Source organism: Bemisia tabaci, chromosome 1 (assembly GCF_918797505.1).
Source record: "Bemisia tabaci chromosome 1, PGI_BMITA_v3".
Lineage (NCBI taxonomy): Eukaryota > Metazoa > Arthropoda > Insecta > Hemiptera > Aleyrodidae > Bemisia > Bemisia tabaci.
In genome coordinates, this window is record NC_092793.1 from 32,551,016 (window position 1) to 32,569,581 (window position 18,566).

The 18,566-nt window shown below is 38.9% G+C and overlaps 1 protein-coding gene across 4 annotated transcripts in view; it reads left to right on the forward strand.

The window, feature by feature from the left end:
• LOC109037149 (uncharacterized) overlaps positions 1 to 18,566 on the forward strand; it is a 549,607-nt gene that overhangs the window by 407,348 nt on the left and 123,693 nt on the right. Inside the window, exon 7 of one of the 4 annotated variants that reach the window (XM_019051659.2) lies at positions 1,045 to 4,494. The exons of the other annotated variants lie outside the window; for them this stretch is intronic. Coding sequence (XP_018907204.2) covers positions 1,045 to 1,345 — 301 coding nt within the window. The 3' untranslated portion in view covers positions 1,346 to 4,494. Of the gene's footprint in view, positions 1 to 1,044; positions 4,495 to 18,566 lie in introns of those variants that run through there. 4 annotated transcript variants of the gene reach the window in all.

Genomic DNA, 18,566 nt, shown 5'->3' on the forward strand with positions numbered 1-18,566 from the left:
TTAGCTCTAATGAGTATTGGCGGATCCAGCAAATTGGCAACATCGTTTTTCCTCCACTTAAACCCATGGAAATGTATCAGTTCTTGGAGGAGCTGGTGCTCCGACAAGAATCGATTTTTTAACATTGGTCTAAATGGAGAGAATCCGGTGTTGCCAAATTGCTGGATTCGCCTCTGCTAATGAGTAACAGTATACAAGATCGAGGGGGAGGTTCAGCTCAGGCAGCTTCTATTGGAATATTAAGTTGAGGTCTCGCCGAGATTTCTAGAATTAGAGACGTGTAGGTAAGATGGGGTATGCTCGTGGTGAGCTGCATGAGAAACATGCAGACGTGGGCGTGATTCCTTTCAGGGAAATGAAAAAGCAGGATTTTATATTGGATCAAATGGAACTAAGCGCCAACCGTATGCTAACTCATGAGCCCTGGGTATGTGACAAAAGCGTAGTGGACAGGGCTCATGAGTTAAAGACTCCCTTGAGCGGCTTCGTCGCTGCTGACGTCACCGGCGCTTTATAATTCCTTTTTAGTCCTACGGCCCGAGAACCAACGAACACACCCTCTCTTTCGCACCTGTCTCTGGTCCCGTTTAGCAGAAATATGTTCCAATAACCTCAGGAAAAAAATCCTTGTTTTTCCTTTTTCTTCATGGTGTCTAATGTTTCAAAAACTAGGGAAAACTGGAATTCATCAGGGAATAAAAATTTACCGGGAAAATCAGGGAATCTGTTCCAGAAACCGGGAATCTCTTCTCCAACCACCCAGGGATCATTTTGTATTCAAATTTGGTGGTCTAATCTGACGTGCGCGAAAGAAACGGCTGTAAGATTATTTAAAATCGATATTCATGTCTGAAACTCTGGAAAATTATATCCTTTTCCCCAAGAAAATCCTGGGAAAGTGGGAGAAAACTTCGGTTTCTCATCAGGGAATGAGCTCCTAAAAATCAGGGAAAATTGGAGAAAAATCAGGGAATGAGCTTTGCTAAGAAAACTAGACACCATGTTTTTCTTAGAATAATATGATGTGGGGGTCCCATGTTTCAGATGCAAGCAGATATTCGACAACAAGTACCGCTCGAAGCTGACGAACCTGATAATCACGGCGGAGCTGCAGAACCCGGAGCGGCGGCTGGACAAGCGGCGGTTCCAGTTCCTGGCCAACCAGATCACCAAAGTGTTCCCGACGGAGACGGCCGACGTCTACTACCACACGGCCCTCTCCCTCGGGACCGGGAAGTACCACCCGGCCGGCGGCCGGCTCTTCCACGCCTACCACAACCGGCTCAAGGACCTCAAGAAGTGCGGCCTCCTCAGGAACAACGTCCAGCGCTCTCGCGGCTCCTGAAGAACGGCCCCCGGCCCCGGACAGAGGGCCCACACCTCCGCCATCGCCACCCTCCAGTTCAACCAGTTCTTCGAGTTCAGCCAATAGTCACCCACAGCCCGGTGCACAGTGGATAGAGTCAATGGGAGAGGTCGGACAAAATTTCGAAACTTTAAACGCGTATAACTCCGTTCATACAGATCTTCGAGGTTCTATACGCACTGGAAAAAAAACCACATTGGATCTAGAGTCCAGACTCTTGAAAACATTGACAAGAAAAAATACTCTTGATTCAATCCGATTTTTGCTTAGATCAAACGGAAATCTGCTCAAATTAAGAGGCTTGGTTCTTATATATATAAAGTCGCTTTATAACGCACTCTGGCGTTCTACGACACCCAAACGCCACATATGTCAGGCTTGGTTCTTGATTGAAGCAAAAATCCGACTGAATCAAGAGTATTTTTTCTTGTCCATGTTTTTAAGAGTCTGGACTCTAGATCCCATGTGTTTTTTTTTTTTCCAGTGCGCGGTTCCATTGGTTTCCTCGTGAAATTTTCTGCTTTAAGCTCCCCATAAAATTTAAAATGTGACGAAATGATCATCAAAATCTGCCGTTTTAGTCAAAAATGTCATGTCCGACCTCTCTAATTAACTCAATCCACTGTGCGGCTGTAGATTTCGGCTGGAAACCGAGGCAAGGAGAGACCACCTCTTGGGGGCAGGTGGAAACTTTCACTTTCGGGGACTCTACATTTCCAACGGACAAATTAAGGTAGCAACAATCATAAATTTGGTGGCGGCTGTTGACCCAGCAGAGTTAGAGAGTACTTTTATAGAAAGAGTATGGACACTGGGTTCCACGGAGCTCTAAGGATCCAAAACAATGACGACGACCATAGGTGGAAAAAGGTGGGAGGGGGTGAGAGGGGGTTGTTGCCAACCTTTAACGTTTAACCCCTGCAGCCTCGAACTTGCAAGGTTGGCAACCTCCTATGGCACGCCATAGTAAAGGTCCAAAGCCATTTTCAAATGTATTGCACAATATTGGATTCAAAACTGAGTAAATGCGTCTACCTTCGAAATTCAAGTAAACTTTATGGTCATTTATGCAAATAAAACCTCATTAGCTGCACTTGGGAATGTCTGCATGTGACGTCCGCCATTTTTTTTTGGATCCCAAGAGCTCCATAAATGGCCTAGGATGGCTGAGCCTATCACGAGTGGAACTTTCAGTGGCCATACTCTGTCTACAAAGATACTCTACCCAGAGAGACTTAGCTTCTGTACTAGATGGTTGATGTGCTTTTGGTGACGTAACGTTCTAAAGAAGTTTGCCAAAAGACTGCTTGTTCGCAGAACGAAATGCCGAACACGTCATCAAACATCCATCTAGTAAAGATAGGTCAACATTTGCACGCTGGAGTCCTAATATTGAAAGCTTCCATCATTACCAAGATGCTAAAAGAGGATATCTCTTTGTTTCTGCACTGAAAGCACGGTATTTGCACCTGGATAAACCTGGAAAATAATCACCGAGAAAGAGAAAAATAACATACATGAGCCGTGGTGTAATATTCCATCCATATTGGCTGCGCTATTTGGCTCATGTAGTCGTGATTTTCGGTCAAGGCGAAGGCAACCAAATCTTTCATTTTAAAACTCGTATTTTTTCACCGAAGACTTTCATTATCCGAGGTCGGAGTTCGGTACCTGAGCTGGAAACTTCGATATGCAATTATGATTCAAAGTTCAGTCCTCCTAATGAATATATTTTGTTTTGTTTTTGCGTCTGCCAGTTTTTGTTTAATGGTTTGCAAAAAAAATACGATGGAGTCAAAGAAAACTGAATTGAAAGTGAACATTTCAAGAGCTCCTCTAGAGGGGCTCTCCTTTCCGTCTCTACTCTTTGATTCCGTCAGCATATTATAGCTAACTGTATTTTTGAACTTTTCTCCTGTCGAACAAACAAAGAATGCTGCATGAGTCCTTTTCAGAGTTACGTGTGAACTGAAGAAAATATTTGAGTAACTTAAATACTTTCTTACTTCCTCCACGACTTAACCTGTTACTTGTTTGTCCTACCGTAGCTTTTTATCAGGAAACCAGTTTTTATACTCATCATCTGCTCGAAACTATCTATGCACACGAACCCCAAAAAGCCTCGAATGGTGCTTATTATAAGACACTATAGAACGTTTAACGTTTAGGCTTTATTTTTTATCTGTGAATCAGTATTTTCTTACTATCTCTCCCCCCCGTAACATTTATCACGTATAGGAATTAAAACAGTCATTCGAACGTCTTGCTAACTCCATTAAGTGAAAGGGAAACCCATTTTTCTAACGCAAAGAGTCAAATATTCATTTTTCAATTTTTATTTATTCAATTTTTCATTGTACAAAAATTAAACTTTATAATGATTTTCTTTCAAATTCATCGCTTAAGACAGGCCTCTCTTCAGAGGCAAACCGATGCAAAGGTGACGCATTGAATTATCCATGACCTATGAAGTTAATAATTTTAGTTTCGTTTATGTTGACATGGTTAAAAGGACTTTAAAAGAACTTTTAGGTGTTGTTTTCGTCCATTGTTTCCACTTAAGATTACTCCTTTGAATTTCTTTGTTTTGTGTACTTTAAGTATGGATTATTCATGATCATGATTACTACCTCAGCGATGGAGAAGTCTAGTATTATCACTTTAAATGTTTTTAGAAGGTCAAGGAATTTGATTCAGTTAAGACGAAACTTTCTTTTATACTCATCGGCGACTTTCAATTAAAAATAAGTTTATATTTTATTGAGTATCGTACACAGTTCCTGCTATTAGTCTAGTTGTATTAAACGCATTGATACTTATTATTTTATTTTCGTGTCTCGTGAAGTGTAAAATTATTGTACTTTATTAAAAAAAAAAATACCCTTCTACTTATTTATTGTATTGTATTGTATTGTATTTATTGTTTTGATGTTATTTTTGGTCGGATTGTGTAACTTCTGTAGAAAACTTGGAATTTTATTTATTTGTTTATAGGCGAAAAATGTGGAACGATTGGTCAGTCTGATTTCGTGGATTTAGTTTTTCATTTTATCGCTGTTTAATTTCTGTTTTATTTAGTCTGTTGATGCTAATAATCATAACTTAAAATACATTTCTTCCTTATTTAATCCATTAGTTTCATTATCCGTACTCTTAAAGGGGAGTTATCCTCTTTTTGTGAGTACATATGCTTTCATCCTCTGATTTCCTGCTGAAACCACCCGACTCTCTTAATGTCCAATGCAAAAGGTCAAAGAATCTCTCAAGAATCAAAACATATTTCCAGATTATTATTAATTAATTTTTTTTATTCATTTTAATCATAGGCGGATCAGGGGGGCCTAGAGGGCACATGCCCCCCCTTCCCGTTCGAGCATCGAAAAAAGAAGGAAAAAGGGGAGAAAGAAAGAAGGAATGAATGGGGGAAAGAATAAGAAAGGACGCTTATATTTGCGAATGGACCATTAGACAAGATACGAATTTAATCATTCTGACACATGGCGTTGGCTTTCCTACCCAGATAGCACAAAAATATTTTTAAAATATTTTTAAAATATTGTCAAAATATTTTGACAATATTTTTAAAATGTTTTAAAAATATTTTTAAAGTATTTTAAAAACATTTTAATGTTCCCTCCGTGTAAATATTTTGAAAATATTTACCGAAAATATTTTGAAAATATTTACATGGAGATATTTTCAAAATGTTTTCAATGGAATGTTTTCAAAATGTTTTCAATGGAATGTTTTCAAAATGTTTTCAGTACATTACATGAGATTATCATATTCCATATCCGTGTGCGCGCACTCTAGGAGACGTCTTTGGTACTAATTTTCTTTCTAATGTACACATGCGTCCAGGTTGTGGATCGTAGAGTTGTTACTGACCTTAAAATCCGCGCCGTCCTAGTCGGGATTAGAACCCACGCCTCGGGGTGGAGTTGGTATCCGAAGTCCAGTACTTTACCACCAGACCAGCCAGGCTTGATGTAGATGGGCCCGTAAATTCAATCTCTTAACTATCGCAGGCCTCTGAGTCCGTAATATGTTTGTTTATTGACGGATTCTTATAATATTTTACCAGAATTTATTATTTATTATTTATTTATTATTTTTTATTTCATCCTGTAATTTGTGTTTCAAATTCTTTATTAATTGTACTCAACATATTCCTATTCATATATTACAAATTTTCGTTTTTTTTAACTCTCTCTCATTTTTTTCTTTACCAAATTACTGTTTTTTATAATTGCGTCTTTTTCCAGTTTTAATTACTTGAGCTTTTTCCTAGTTTGAATTTATGTCGATGTATTTATGTTATGTTATTTATTTTTTTCCCTTCTGGACAGCATTTCATAAAAATGGAAATAACGTAGTCTTAAGTCCCCACTGGGGATCAATATTTTTATGGAGTATTGCCACGTCAGAATAATTGCATTTGAAAGCACACCCCCAAATTTTAATCCCGGATGAAATATCAATCTGCAGTGAATGTTATCATTGGATACACGAATATTTATTTACAACTTAAATGGGGGTACCGTTTTTCTTTTCTTTTTCTTTTTTAATGTTTAAAAAATCAGCGTGAAATTTTTACAATTGAAAAATATTTTAAAAGCATTTGGCAGGCAACAAATATTTTTAAAATATTTCAAAAATATAAGCAGTAAACATTTTTAAAATAAAAGCTTACAAATATTTTAAAAATAATTTCAAAATATTTTCTGGGAATAATTTTACAATAATAATTTTAAAAATAGTTTTTAAGTAATATTTTGAAATTATTTACAGGCAATATTTTTGGATTATTTTAAAAATATTTTTTGTAAAAATTTTCAAAATGTTCCCCAAAAATGTTTTAAAAACATTTTAAAAATATTTTGAAAATATTTTCATGACAACATTGTTATGAAAATATTTTGATAAAGGTGACAATATTTTCAAAATATTTTCAAAATATTTTGTGCTATCTGGGTAACGCCCTATGCTTCCTTATTTTAATCGCAGTGTAAATCAACAAAAGAAATAGGAATAAGAATGGCAAGAGTTACTAGTGAATTTGACATCGTAAAGTTGTTGTAACAGTTTGCTCAATAGTGAAGTGCCAGCGAGGTATAGTTCTTTCAGTTAGTCATTTATTTTTTATTGTATTTTCGCTGAACATCCTGTGTATGTGCTGCAATGATTGCTGTGAAAATTCATCTCACTCTGATAAATGATCGACAATGAGTTAAAAGTCTCTGAATAAAAGTTTGCATAATTTGAATTTCGCCTGTTTAATGCGTTAGAATCGTCTCAAAAGTCGGATTGGGCCAAATCTCTCGCCATCGTGAATTGTGAACTTTTCTCAAGCCTTAAGGTTGAACCCTACAGGACTTTCAAGGACCGGAACGTAAGTAATAAGTCGTAATCTTTTTTCACAAGTATTCCTACTCCTGTGCCGTGTTGTACTTTGCGAGTATTTTGTCAGTATGTTTCGTACTTCTTTCCGATATCGGAAAGTTTAGAAAAATAGATTCTTAAGTGAGAGAATCTATACCGCCTTTTGACGTCATAAAACTACATTTCCCAATTCAACATATGTATTTTAGCAGATTAGGTCATTTTGTCGTATCTCCTCCAAGAGTAGTTCAATTTAGAAACCATATAATGTCCTCTTGCTGAATTCTTTTGGCCGTTTCGACTTAAGAATGAAATTGATCCTATGTCAGACTCCTGCTAATTCTCCATTATCGGATTATCATTTTCGCACACTTACTTTTCAACGCACTCCAATAATGAATGGCAAATGATTGACTCACCTCCTTTAAACGAATTTGGATCATTATCGTATTTATTGTTAGTATTTTGGAGGCCAATATCGTTTCTTGGTATTTGAGTTGTTTCCTTCATCTCCTTTTCTCGTAAAAATAGTGAGCCTTTGTGAATTTTGATCATTTTCGACCCAAGAAAATCAACGTCTCGTCCCTGCAATTGGACGTATTTCTGCCAAACAGAACTATGTGCATTAGGACATGAGCCCTGAGACCCATAAGAACAATGTATGCACTACAGGGCCCATGTCATAATGCATATAGTCCTGTTTGGCAAAAATACGTCCAATTGTAATAAACTATCTGAAAAATGCTTCTTGATTTCGTCAAAGATAACACTCATCGTTTGTTACTATTGTTTCAGCCTCGGGTCGACATGTTTGCGACTTGTGCGGCCGATCGTACAAACAAAGAACGCACTTGTCGAGGCACTTAAAGTACGAGTGCAACAATGTCATCGAAAAACCCCAGTTCCATTGTTTTTTGTGCCCCTACACGTCCAAGCAAAATTCGAATGTCACAAGACACGTAATAATTAAACACGGTGTTCTCCCGCAATAAAACTCAACCTAAGTACAATTTCTGTTCGTCAATGGTGGAAGTTTCAAAACACGTATCTCAACATCAAATCGCCGCTATCATTTTCATTTTTTATTTTAGATAAATAGAAAATTATATTCGATGAAATCGATTTTGCTTGAAATGCCCGAAGAATATTCTGTAGAGGATGAGAGAAAGCAGCAAAAATTCGAGGAGATAATGTTTGTTAGGTTTTTTTGTGGAAAATACAAAATGTGACAAAAAAAATGCAACGTCGGAAATTGAGATACGTATTTTGTGACTTTCCAGATCAATTTCTAACTATACATCCGAACTTTTCGACCGCTGTCCTACCGATTTACTGATGGCATTGCATTATTTTTAGCACGAAAAGAATAATATAAGAATGACAGAAAAAAACTTACAGGGATCTGAGTCCAATTTTCAAGTCGTAAAGCATTTGCCATGAGTATGCATGAGTGCCGGAAAACTGTCACCGATATTAACAAACCAAAAATATGAATGAAAAATTGTTCAGCTTCCTATAAATCATTGAAATTTTTACTTCCTCTCTTTTTTATAACAATAAAGTATTTTGGTCACAGAAAATGAAATTTATTTTTTCACTCTGTATAGGAGGATCCCATGGCAAAAACATCAGTCTCTGTCTGGTCGCCGTGAATGTCGTAATTCATACATTAGTGTAACTGCAATAGTCCATCTCCAGCCTTTCTTTAATCCTCAAGTAAATGCTTGATTTATTTATTCGAGAGGTACATGCTGTTAGCAGTGGCGTGGCGTGCTTTGCGATAAATCGATTGTTATGCCATTTAATCCTATGGAAAAGATCGATAAATGGACAGAGTTAAACAGAAAGGAACCAAGCCACGTCGGGATCGAACCGAGAAAAAGAGGTTTAAAGTTTGGCTCCTGCATAAGACTCTATGTAAAAGATAAACTTCAAGTTCAATTTCTGCAAAAGTTGCTCCAAGAAAAACTTTGAATTTTTGGCGATAGATAGTAGAGCAGTGGTTGAGTTTGAAACCACTCATAACTCAATTTTTTCCAAAATGTGGGTTGGTTCCTTTCTGCTTAACTCAGTCCAAATAGGGTGTTCGCAGCGAACACCTTAATAATCGATTCTTTACCATATGTTTAAATGGCAGAACAATCGATACATCGAAATTCACGCCACGCCACTGGCTGCTAGGGCTCCGCGCTCCCAAAATTGAATACACTTCAAGTATAAATTTTCAATCTCCAACGCGGAGCATTAACCAATTTTCGTCCCCTTACCGGGGGCTTCACGGGGATTACATTCAGTGGGTCGTTTAAGCTTTCTTGGAATTAGTTAAACCTCGCAGATCATGAAAAAATTCGATGAAGCGACCAAGATGTGAACTGCTTTTTCCCTGTAGGGATCTACAATTTTCGACTCATTTTCAATAGCACCAATCGACCTATGGAAACTAATAGCACACACGCCGTTTCCAAAATGAATAAATGTTAAATGAGTAAAGGGTTGTTTCAAACATTTTTAAATTATAAAATTCAAAGATGGGAAGGAGATTAAAACAACAAGTAATTAATGCAAGAGAAAATAGGGGAGCGAGAAAGTACAAATAATCATAGCGTTACGTGACGCGGCCCTGGACCCCCTTCTTCCCCCCGTAACGCACTCGTAAGGCAGACTCTGATCCCTCCTTTCGCGCGCACGTCGAGAAAATAATGTCGGTTACATGAGACCTAAGTACAGTACTCTGTATTGGCCGAACTGAACGGTTCTTGTAATTGCACTCTAGACTGGAGTGATCATATCCTCAGCTCATGTAACGGAACTTTCAGATCAAACTGAACTGTGAGGAAAGCTCGGTTCTGCCAACCGAGGATACGGTTCTTCCAACCGAGGATATGGTTCTACCAACTGAGGATACGGTTCTACCAACCGAGGATACGGTTCCTAGAACCGAAAGTATGGTTACAAGAACCCAATAAGATGGTCGATACAAGTTCGATACAGAGTCGGACTTTTTAAAGACCTTGTAGAGCACCGCACTTACGGTTCTTACATAACCGAACTTTTTCTCTTACAAGGGGAACTTCCGAAGCTGCCGCCTCCGATCGGGCTGAAAAAATTCGCACGAACTCTTTGGGTGAATTCATTAGACCCATGTTTTCTGGTTTTTTTCCAATGGGCCATTGAAACGCCCTAAAAAAATTCCGAAAATTCCGGTTTTGATCGCGCGTGAACAGTGCGTGCCGGACACCCAATGTGCGGTGGGAGGGCTGGGTGAGGCGAAGGAGCGCCATTGGCGGATCCAGCAAATTGGCAACATTGTCTTTTCTCCATTTAAACCTATGGAAATGTATCGATTCTTGGAGGGGCCAAGTGCTCCGACAAGAATCGATTATTTAGCATAGCTTCAAGTGAAGAAAATCCAGTGTTGCCGAATTGTTAGATCCGCCAATGGCGCTCCTTCGCCTCACCCAGCCCTCCCACCGCACATTGGGTGTCCGGCACGCACTGTCCTCGTGCGCTCAAACCGGACTTTTCGGAATATTTTTAGGGTGTGTCCAGGGCGCATCCGGAAAACAAAAAAACACGGGTCCAATGGATTCACTCGAAAAGTTCGCACGAATTTTTTCCGCCCGATCAGAGGCGGCAGCTTGGGAATTTCCCCTTGTTAGTGCAGCGTTTCTTGATTTATGAACGGCGTCTAACCGGACTGATTGGTTTTTTCAGCTTTGGACGGTTACTTCATCACGTACTCGCGGTCGGGGAGGCAGGACCTGCGCAACGGACAGCGCTACGTCTGCGACCTGTGCTTCCGCTCCTACAAGTGGAAGAAGCACCTGCGGCGCCACCAGAAGTACGAGTGCGATCACGTGATCGAGAAGCCCCAGTTCCGCTGCTTCATTTGCGGCTACTCCTCCAAGCAGAGCTGGCACCTCAAGAACCACATGTCCGTCAAGCACGGCATCCAAGGCGGCGACCCCCTCAACAACGGCAAGCCCAACGCCAACAGCGCCACGCCCCAGCCGGAGGTCCATGTCCTCGCTCTCCCGCATGGCGTATAGGACCCTCAAGAATCGCCAATTGGACTTTTGACTGCAGCCTGGCTGTTGATGTTTCGTGTTTGTCGGGTAGACAAAGATAGGCGGAACGTGATTGGTCGGCCATGTCTTATCGCTGCTTTATCGTGTCTTTTTCAGGTGGAATGGACGACATACTGTCGAATACTTAAGAGGTGCCTTTAGCTTGTCGTGGTTCCACCCGACATAGGCATGATAAAGCAGCGATAAGACATAGCCGACCAATCGCGCTCCACCTTTTGACCTATGTCATGTATGTCTACCCGACAAACACAAAATTTCAACGATCAGGCCGCTGGTGACGAAATGGGTCAGTTGTGCTGGTCACTGAATCGTGTTTTGATGTTTGATTCTTGTGGATCAGCTAAAAATAAGATCTGCCCAAACAGCAACTTTCTACGTCTTGTGTCAACGAAGATACCGCGATTTGAACATTTCGTTCAATGACGGCATCCACCGGGGACTAGATTGCTTCCACCTTGCTTTCATTTGTCAGGGAGACACACATTTTCAATTTTCACTGGTTACTGGCAGGGCCGGATTTTCCTTCTTGCCGCCCATGGGCCGCCTGTATTTTGCCGCCCCCTTCTCATACGTTTTGAAACATCAATAAAAATCATCAAGTGAACTTGCCAGCGGGGGAGTAGTGCATAAGACGCAATTACTCGTGTTGAACACATTTTTTGGGAAAGCCCTGTCGACACTACTAGCAAAAGGTCACGGAACTTTGCGCGAAAGTCAAGTTTCATAAACCTATTTCTAATGGACAAGGCCTTCCATTCATAAGAAATGAACGAAAAAATCATGAAAGAACAAACACAAAATTTGATTCAATGATTTTAACTTCCGCCGCCGCGCCGCGACGGCCGTGTTTGGCGCAATGCGTGAAGTATTCACGCAGTCTTGTAGGCGCTATGCGTTTCACGCTGACCGCACTGTCTTTGGCGCAATGCGTGAAGTATTCATGCATTCTTGTAGGCGCTATCCGTTTCACGCTGACCACAATAACCGCATTGTGTTTGATGCAATGCGTGAAGTATTCGTGCAGTCTTGCAGGCGATAATATGTATTACATGCCGATTGCCGCGCCGAGGGCTTCTCCTTTTCATCTCAAGTCCTCGTCATCATTTCTCTCTAAGTCGCGCCGTTCCAGGCCAAATTGTGTGTTTGGTTCCTCTCTTAACTCGGCTAATTAAAGGTGCTATCTCTTGCATCACTGAAAGACGACAAAATTAGAAATTACTATACTCTCAGGAAATGAGAGATTTTGTAGCCTTACCTCGTTTGTAATTTTTTTTTCTAAATCCGATTTTTTTTATACCTATATTTAAAAAAATTGCAAAATTTGCCTCCCCCTAGATTTGCCGCCATGGGCCGCGGCTCATGTGGCCATCCCCTTAATCCGGCCCTGGTTACTGGTTACTTAACGCGAAACTCGGATGGAAGCAAAATGGAAGAAACCAAGGGTATCTTTCCCGCGGTGGATGACGTCATGAACCGAACTTTTCAAAGCGCGGTATCTTGATCATTATTACACGTACAGAGTTGCTGTTTTAACACTTCCTATTCTTTTTAGCTGCTCCACAAGAATCAAACATCAAAACACGATTCTGTGACCAGCACAACTGACCCATCCAGAACCACGATGGACCTTCAGACAAGCCACGCATTTAAAATTTTTTATGTAAGGCCTTACTGCATTTTTCGATAGCTCTTTGGTGTGGCGGCCAGTACGGTCTCCAGTTCATTTTAATAGCCCAGGGTGCTGGTTTTTTGATCTCAAGGAAGCACCGGTGCCGCACCTGTACCAGAATAATTTTCTTAGTCACGAAACCTTCTTGTTAAGAATGAAAAGTCTCTAAAGTTACCATTAGTCTGCTGCTCAATAGCGAAAACTTTGACGATACTCATTCATTTGTTCAATAATTGTAGAGCGCCAATCTACACGTGAATCATAACTGATCTCTTGAAGCTGTTTTTTTCAGTCAAAGACACTTCCAATCTCTTGTTAAATTTTACGCTTTAATTAACTAATCAACACCCCTCAGCGCAAACAAAGTTAATAGACTCGTTTTCGATTACTTTTTTTTTTTTTTTTTTTTTTTTTTTTTTTTTTTTTTGTTTAAAAATGCAGATTCTTTTGATAAATTAGAAGAGGGAATCAAGAATGGGTTCTCTCTCCTATTTTACAGGAATTTCCTTTTGTTTTAAATTTCAGTCCTTATGATTATTATAGATGAGCGATTGAGGAAGTCTTCGTCTGGGTGATTTCACTGGGAAAATATGACTTGATGCAAGCAGGAGGTTCCCTGAATTTGCCACCCAATAGACCTTTTTTTGCTCTCTCAAATCAAGCAAAAAAGATGATCATATCGAGAAAGTAACCAATTAGTCAGAAACCTGCTGAATTGAAGCGAGTTTATTCAATGAGAAATATTCCTCAAGACCTTAGTCTTATAAAGCCGAATGGATTAATGTCTTGACGACCAGAAGGCAGAAGGCCTTGTCTTCGAATCCCAATAAACTCTCTGTTTTTACTCTCTGACTGGATCTGTTGAATTTTCCGATCCTCTGTTTTCATTAATTTCGGACACTACCAGTACGATCTTTATGAGTTTAACTTCCTTGCGTGGCAAGATATTCTTTAATTGAGATCTATGAAAATGCCAAATGAAGTCCGCGCTGAAATTGTACATTCTTCGAATTACTTTATCGAAAATTGTTAAATATTGACAATGAATCTACAAAACTACGTATCTTTTTTGCGTTGTTTCAAAATCTCCTCTCCCATTTTATTGTATTGGAGGTGAACGGACCAAAATGTTTGCTTTTGTAGGATATGCCTCTCACAAAAGATAAATTCCTCTCACTCAAGATAAAGAAACGAGTAAAGTTTTTAAGAAATGACGTTTAGTACTTTTTTTGTCAAAAAATAAATTATCACAAGAAGTCTGCGGCGTCTCAAAGCGAGGGTCGCATTTTTGCTGTTTCACCGTCGAGATAATTTTTTTATCTATCTGGTCTCCAGTCTTTTGAAAATGTATGCCATTATTTTTGTTTGTTATTAGTTGTCTTAATGTAATGAGTCAGATTCATTCAATCCTCTAACTTAGAACCTTTAAAAAGAAAGTCTGATGCAGATTTCTGTAATTTTAAGACAAAATGTTAATTCTAAGAAAGGAAGATGCACGAGGTGAATTTAAATTTCATCATGTTTTTTGGTTGGTATTTTACTTGTTGTTGAATTATTTTTTATCCTGTAATTTCAAATGTATTGAGTTTTAGGAATGAATAGACAGTCCAAAATGGCCAATGTCAAAATGTCAGCCTATATATTAGTTCTGAGTTGAATCTTATGCGTGAACTTGGTTAGTCTAATATGTGTCATATGATGTCTTTCCTTATCAACTTGTCGCGTAGTTGAGCTTACTATCGTCATTTACTCCTAGAATCAGTCAAATTCGAAAATTAGAGTTCTAGTTCCTGTCAGATATTCAAGTATGTAGTCTCAAAATTTCTACCCTTTTTACAATTTTTACTTTGCTACGATCGATTTCCCTTTCAATATTATTCAGGGGTGGTCAATTCCTTATGAATTTTTTTAAATTTAATTTTAATTTTTGGGTTCATTATCACTTTTTTATGTTTATGTACGAATATTCCTTCTTGATTTTTCGATCAGTCTAGGTTAATGAAGCCATGTACTTGTAACTGCACTTGTCACTTTAAACGTAGCTGAGTCATCATTTTATTTTATTTTTCTTTGTTGTTAGTGTACACCCCGTTATCTTTTCGTGTTCGTGTTTTTCTTGATCTTGTATTTTTACCGTCTATTTCATTTTCATGATTAATTATTTTTTGTTATAATAAATTACTTTCCACCGAGGTATTTACTTGTTACCAACTTATTGTTAATTGTCTCAGGGGCAGTATTAATGCTGAAATGGGTTATTCTCGTTGTTACAGCAGCTTTCAAAACATGTATCACTTTAACCTTAATAAATGTTGCGTGCGAAGCCAATCTGATAAATCGGAAAGATTCTTTGAAATCTAATTAATTGCATTTTTTGATGATCTTGAAGAACCGTAACCTGTCGTCGAGTTGTTGATATCATATCAGTTGTTGATGCATAGAGAAAAAAAAGGAGGGGTTTGCATTTCGGGCATCTTGGACATTTTTTGATGACGTAGGTCGGTACCGCGACTTCTATCATCGATTTTCTTGGAAATGGTGTAATAGTTTATGGAAAAAATGCATTCTACATAAAGTGTTTGAAATTATATCATGAGTTGATTTGAGCCAAAAAAATCGGACGTTATGGTCCGTTTTTTATACTTCGAATTCCGGATTTTGCTGACCAGGTTGTACCGACCTACGTCACAGAATACACAATCCTCAAGATGCAAACACCTCCTTTTTTTTCTCTGTGTCGTCGGTGTTAAAATTAGGTTGAACAGAAAGGGTGAAGCTCTATATGAACCCTTTGTTTCTCTCATGACGCTCGTCAAAGCAGACGGTCGACCTTGCAAATGGAGCTAATTTAGCAAAACATTCGGCAGACAATAATTGAATTAAAAAAGGTATACCTCATGGTACGAAGGTATGTACGAGTATCATGTCGTAACATGTCGACCAGGTTTTTTCTTACCTCTACATTTTGAAACGTGTCATAACTAAGCATTATGTATCATCAAATACACATGGATAAAACGTCGCTCCTCTAACGTAAGGGCGTAACTCAATTTTCGCATGAGCCCCAGAAAGCACGGATTTATATGTAACACAGAGCTCACGTGGAAATTGAGATACGCCCTTACGTCAGAAGAGCGACGAATACAGGATGATAAAGAGAATATAGTCTCATAAATTCATAAACCTATCGTTGAAGTTTCATGATATTAAATTTTGAGAATATGACAAAACTACGATAAATATATTATTACACCATAAAAAATAACACGAGGATAGTTTTACGGAAGCAAAACATCTATCGTTGTAGTTTCATAATCGATATAGATTTTTTGGGCGTAGTTTCCTATCTTAGTCGTTGACGCATTTTGGTTTTGATCGGAAGAAAATTATCTGATGCCAATGATGTTTCTGTTTCTTTGTACAGTTGTTGCAGTGCTGTACGATCATCGTCGGAGAATTAGGACTCAATCCACAGAGTTTGATGGAAGGTTTTACTGCGACATGTGCCCAAAATCGTACGCGCACAAAGAGAACTTGGCACGGCATAAAATTCATGGCTGTGATGCCACCATAGAACGCCCTTCTTTTGCTTGCGAATATTGTCCCTTCACAGCAAACTATAAACACAATTTAGCGAGGCACACAATCTTGAAACATCATAAATTCAAGTCAAAAAATTAAATATCAAGTCTGTGCTAGCTGTTTCTTGTTGTGTCTATGTGAACACACAATCCACAAAATATGCACTTTTTTATTTATCTATTTTTTAAAACATTTTTTCATTTTATTACTTCTGTTCTAGCGTCGATAACTTCAAGTCGACGCACCTAAAACATCACTGATGTGAGCTCCATTGTTCCTTATAGAATGTATTCAGAATTAGTGTACCTATAGTAGTTTTAATCTCGCTGATGAAGTCATTTTTAGTCCACTGTGGATGCCATATTTTTAATTAATTTTATATAATTTTGTTGTGTTTTTATAAGTAAAAAAGAATTACCTCAATATTTCTTTAAGTGAATAAAGTTCTTTTCTTCCGGAACTTTTCTTCTGGTCTTTGATTCGTAATGCTTTTAAATGAAAATTGTATCATTTAACGTTCGTCTAATAGGAAATCCTCCTTCCCCCAGGGTTTTCCGTTTAACAATATCTTGATTTTTGCAGATTCAAAAGTCATTTTCAAGCAGTTTTTGGTGCTTCTCAAACGTCTTCAAAAAACCGCGGACCAAAATTCTACGTCATTAGAGAATTTGAACGTCAAAGTAGACCGGCTCCTCCCCCATGAAGATGTCGGCACGGAACTGACGGACGACTCCCTGGATGAGTACCTAAGACGAGCCTTACCCATTAAAAGCATGGAAGAATTCGACAGTCTTCAAGAAGATTTGAAATCTAACTCCTTGCTCAGGAATAAACTAGTGAGAACTCCTTTTTCAATCATCTTGTTTCATCATAAATTAGAGACTTTTTTATCCTAGTGGAGATGTTGCATGTGTGAGGAATGTGCGATTTGACTGTTGATTCTCAGGTAAAAGTTCGCGAGAAACACGATGGTGCCACTGGTTTTCTCTGAAATCAACTCCCAAGCTCAAAAAAAGTTCTCAAGTTGAGGCCAAAATGGAGGAGATATCCCACGCTATCCTGAGAGTCCACCTCTACATCAAGGCAAACTCTCCATGCGAAGATAGGGAGCAAATACATTAGCAGGGTTGCCGTGTTTTCAGTTTTGGAGTCCCCAAATAAAGTGGCAGCACTGTCAACGTATTTACTCCCTATCCTTTGCATGGAGAGTTTGTCTTGATGCAGAGGTGGACTCTCAGGATAGTGTAGGATATCCCCTCCATTTTGACCTCAACTTGAGAGCGTTTTTTGAGCTTGGGAGTTGATTTCAGAGAAAATCAGTGGCACCATCGTGTCTCTCGCAAACTTTTACATAAGAATCAATAGTCAAATCGCAAATTCCTCATACATGCAACATCTCCATTGTATGCACTAACGCCTTAACTAACCTTCCGATGCCCAAGACTTCATTTACACGCGAAATCCTAAGTCGCGTCTTATTGCCTCTCAATTAAATACATTGATTTTGATAGTGTTTGAAGTGTTATCTATGTTATTTCCATTTCTTATAAGGTGGAAAACACGGGTTCTTAAATTTGCATTTGTTTGGTAACATACTGGCGCTTTCTCACCCCCACCCCTTCAGATCCGCCGTTTGAAAATCCCTCAAAAGAGACCGTTGGTTTTATTCGACCCAGTTGGGGATTTCTAGGGGAATTTGTCAAAAAAATTCTCTGACATGACATAAGTACGTAACACTCGCCAAATTACCAATATTTAGACGTGCCTTTTCAGAGCGTTTGAGAGGCCTTTAAACTTTTTTTTTTTTTTCCAAATTGATCATTGATTTTGATACATCATAAAATATCTTGAGCAAACTGAACCTTATCTTCTGTCAAATTGCATACATAAGAGACACCTCAACGCGGAGTGGAGCATCTACTACGGCGCAGAGATACAACTATTCGTGCTTGATGGATGTCCGTGTTGCGTTTATAAAATTGAAGGCGCGATGGCGCCAGACGTGAACTCGCAATGCTCCACTGTGTGCTGCCAAGAAGGCTTTACCAGCGTTGGGCGCCCCCAGAGAGCGTGATGATCCTAATTTAACTTTTACGTAGATATCACCAGCTTCCTGATGTGAAACAGCATGGTGAATACTCGCAGTCAAGTCTCAATTTACTTTGCAATCACAGATAATCAGGTCTACACTAGCTTTTGCAATTATCTCTGCTCTCTTTACAGTGTTCCATTTTGGTTCTCGCCGTGGGAAAAGAAGTCAAAGACACCTGTCAAAACATGCTAAGAAAATTAATAATTGATGAAGTCGCTCAAAAATTCACTTACAAGGGGAAGCTAGCTGGAAAAGCCCGTTTTGCCGACACGGAAATCAGCGATTTGTTAAACGGTAAGTCTCCTATTCTTTGTAGATGAAGATCTTCCCCGCAGAAAAGTAATCTTTACTCAAAATAATTTTGATTTTGACTCAAAGTATTGCGAG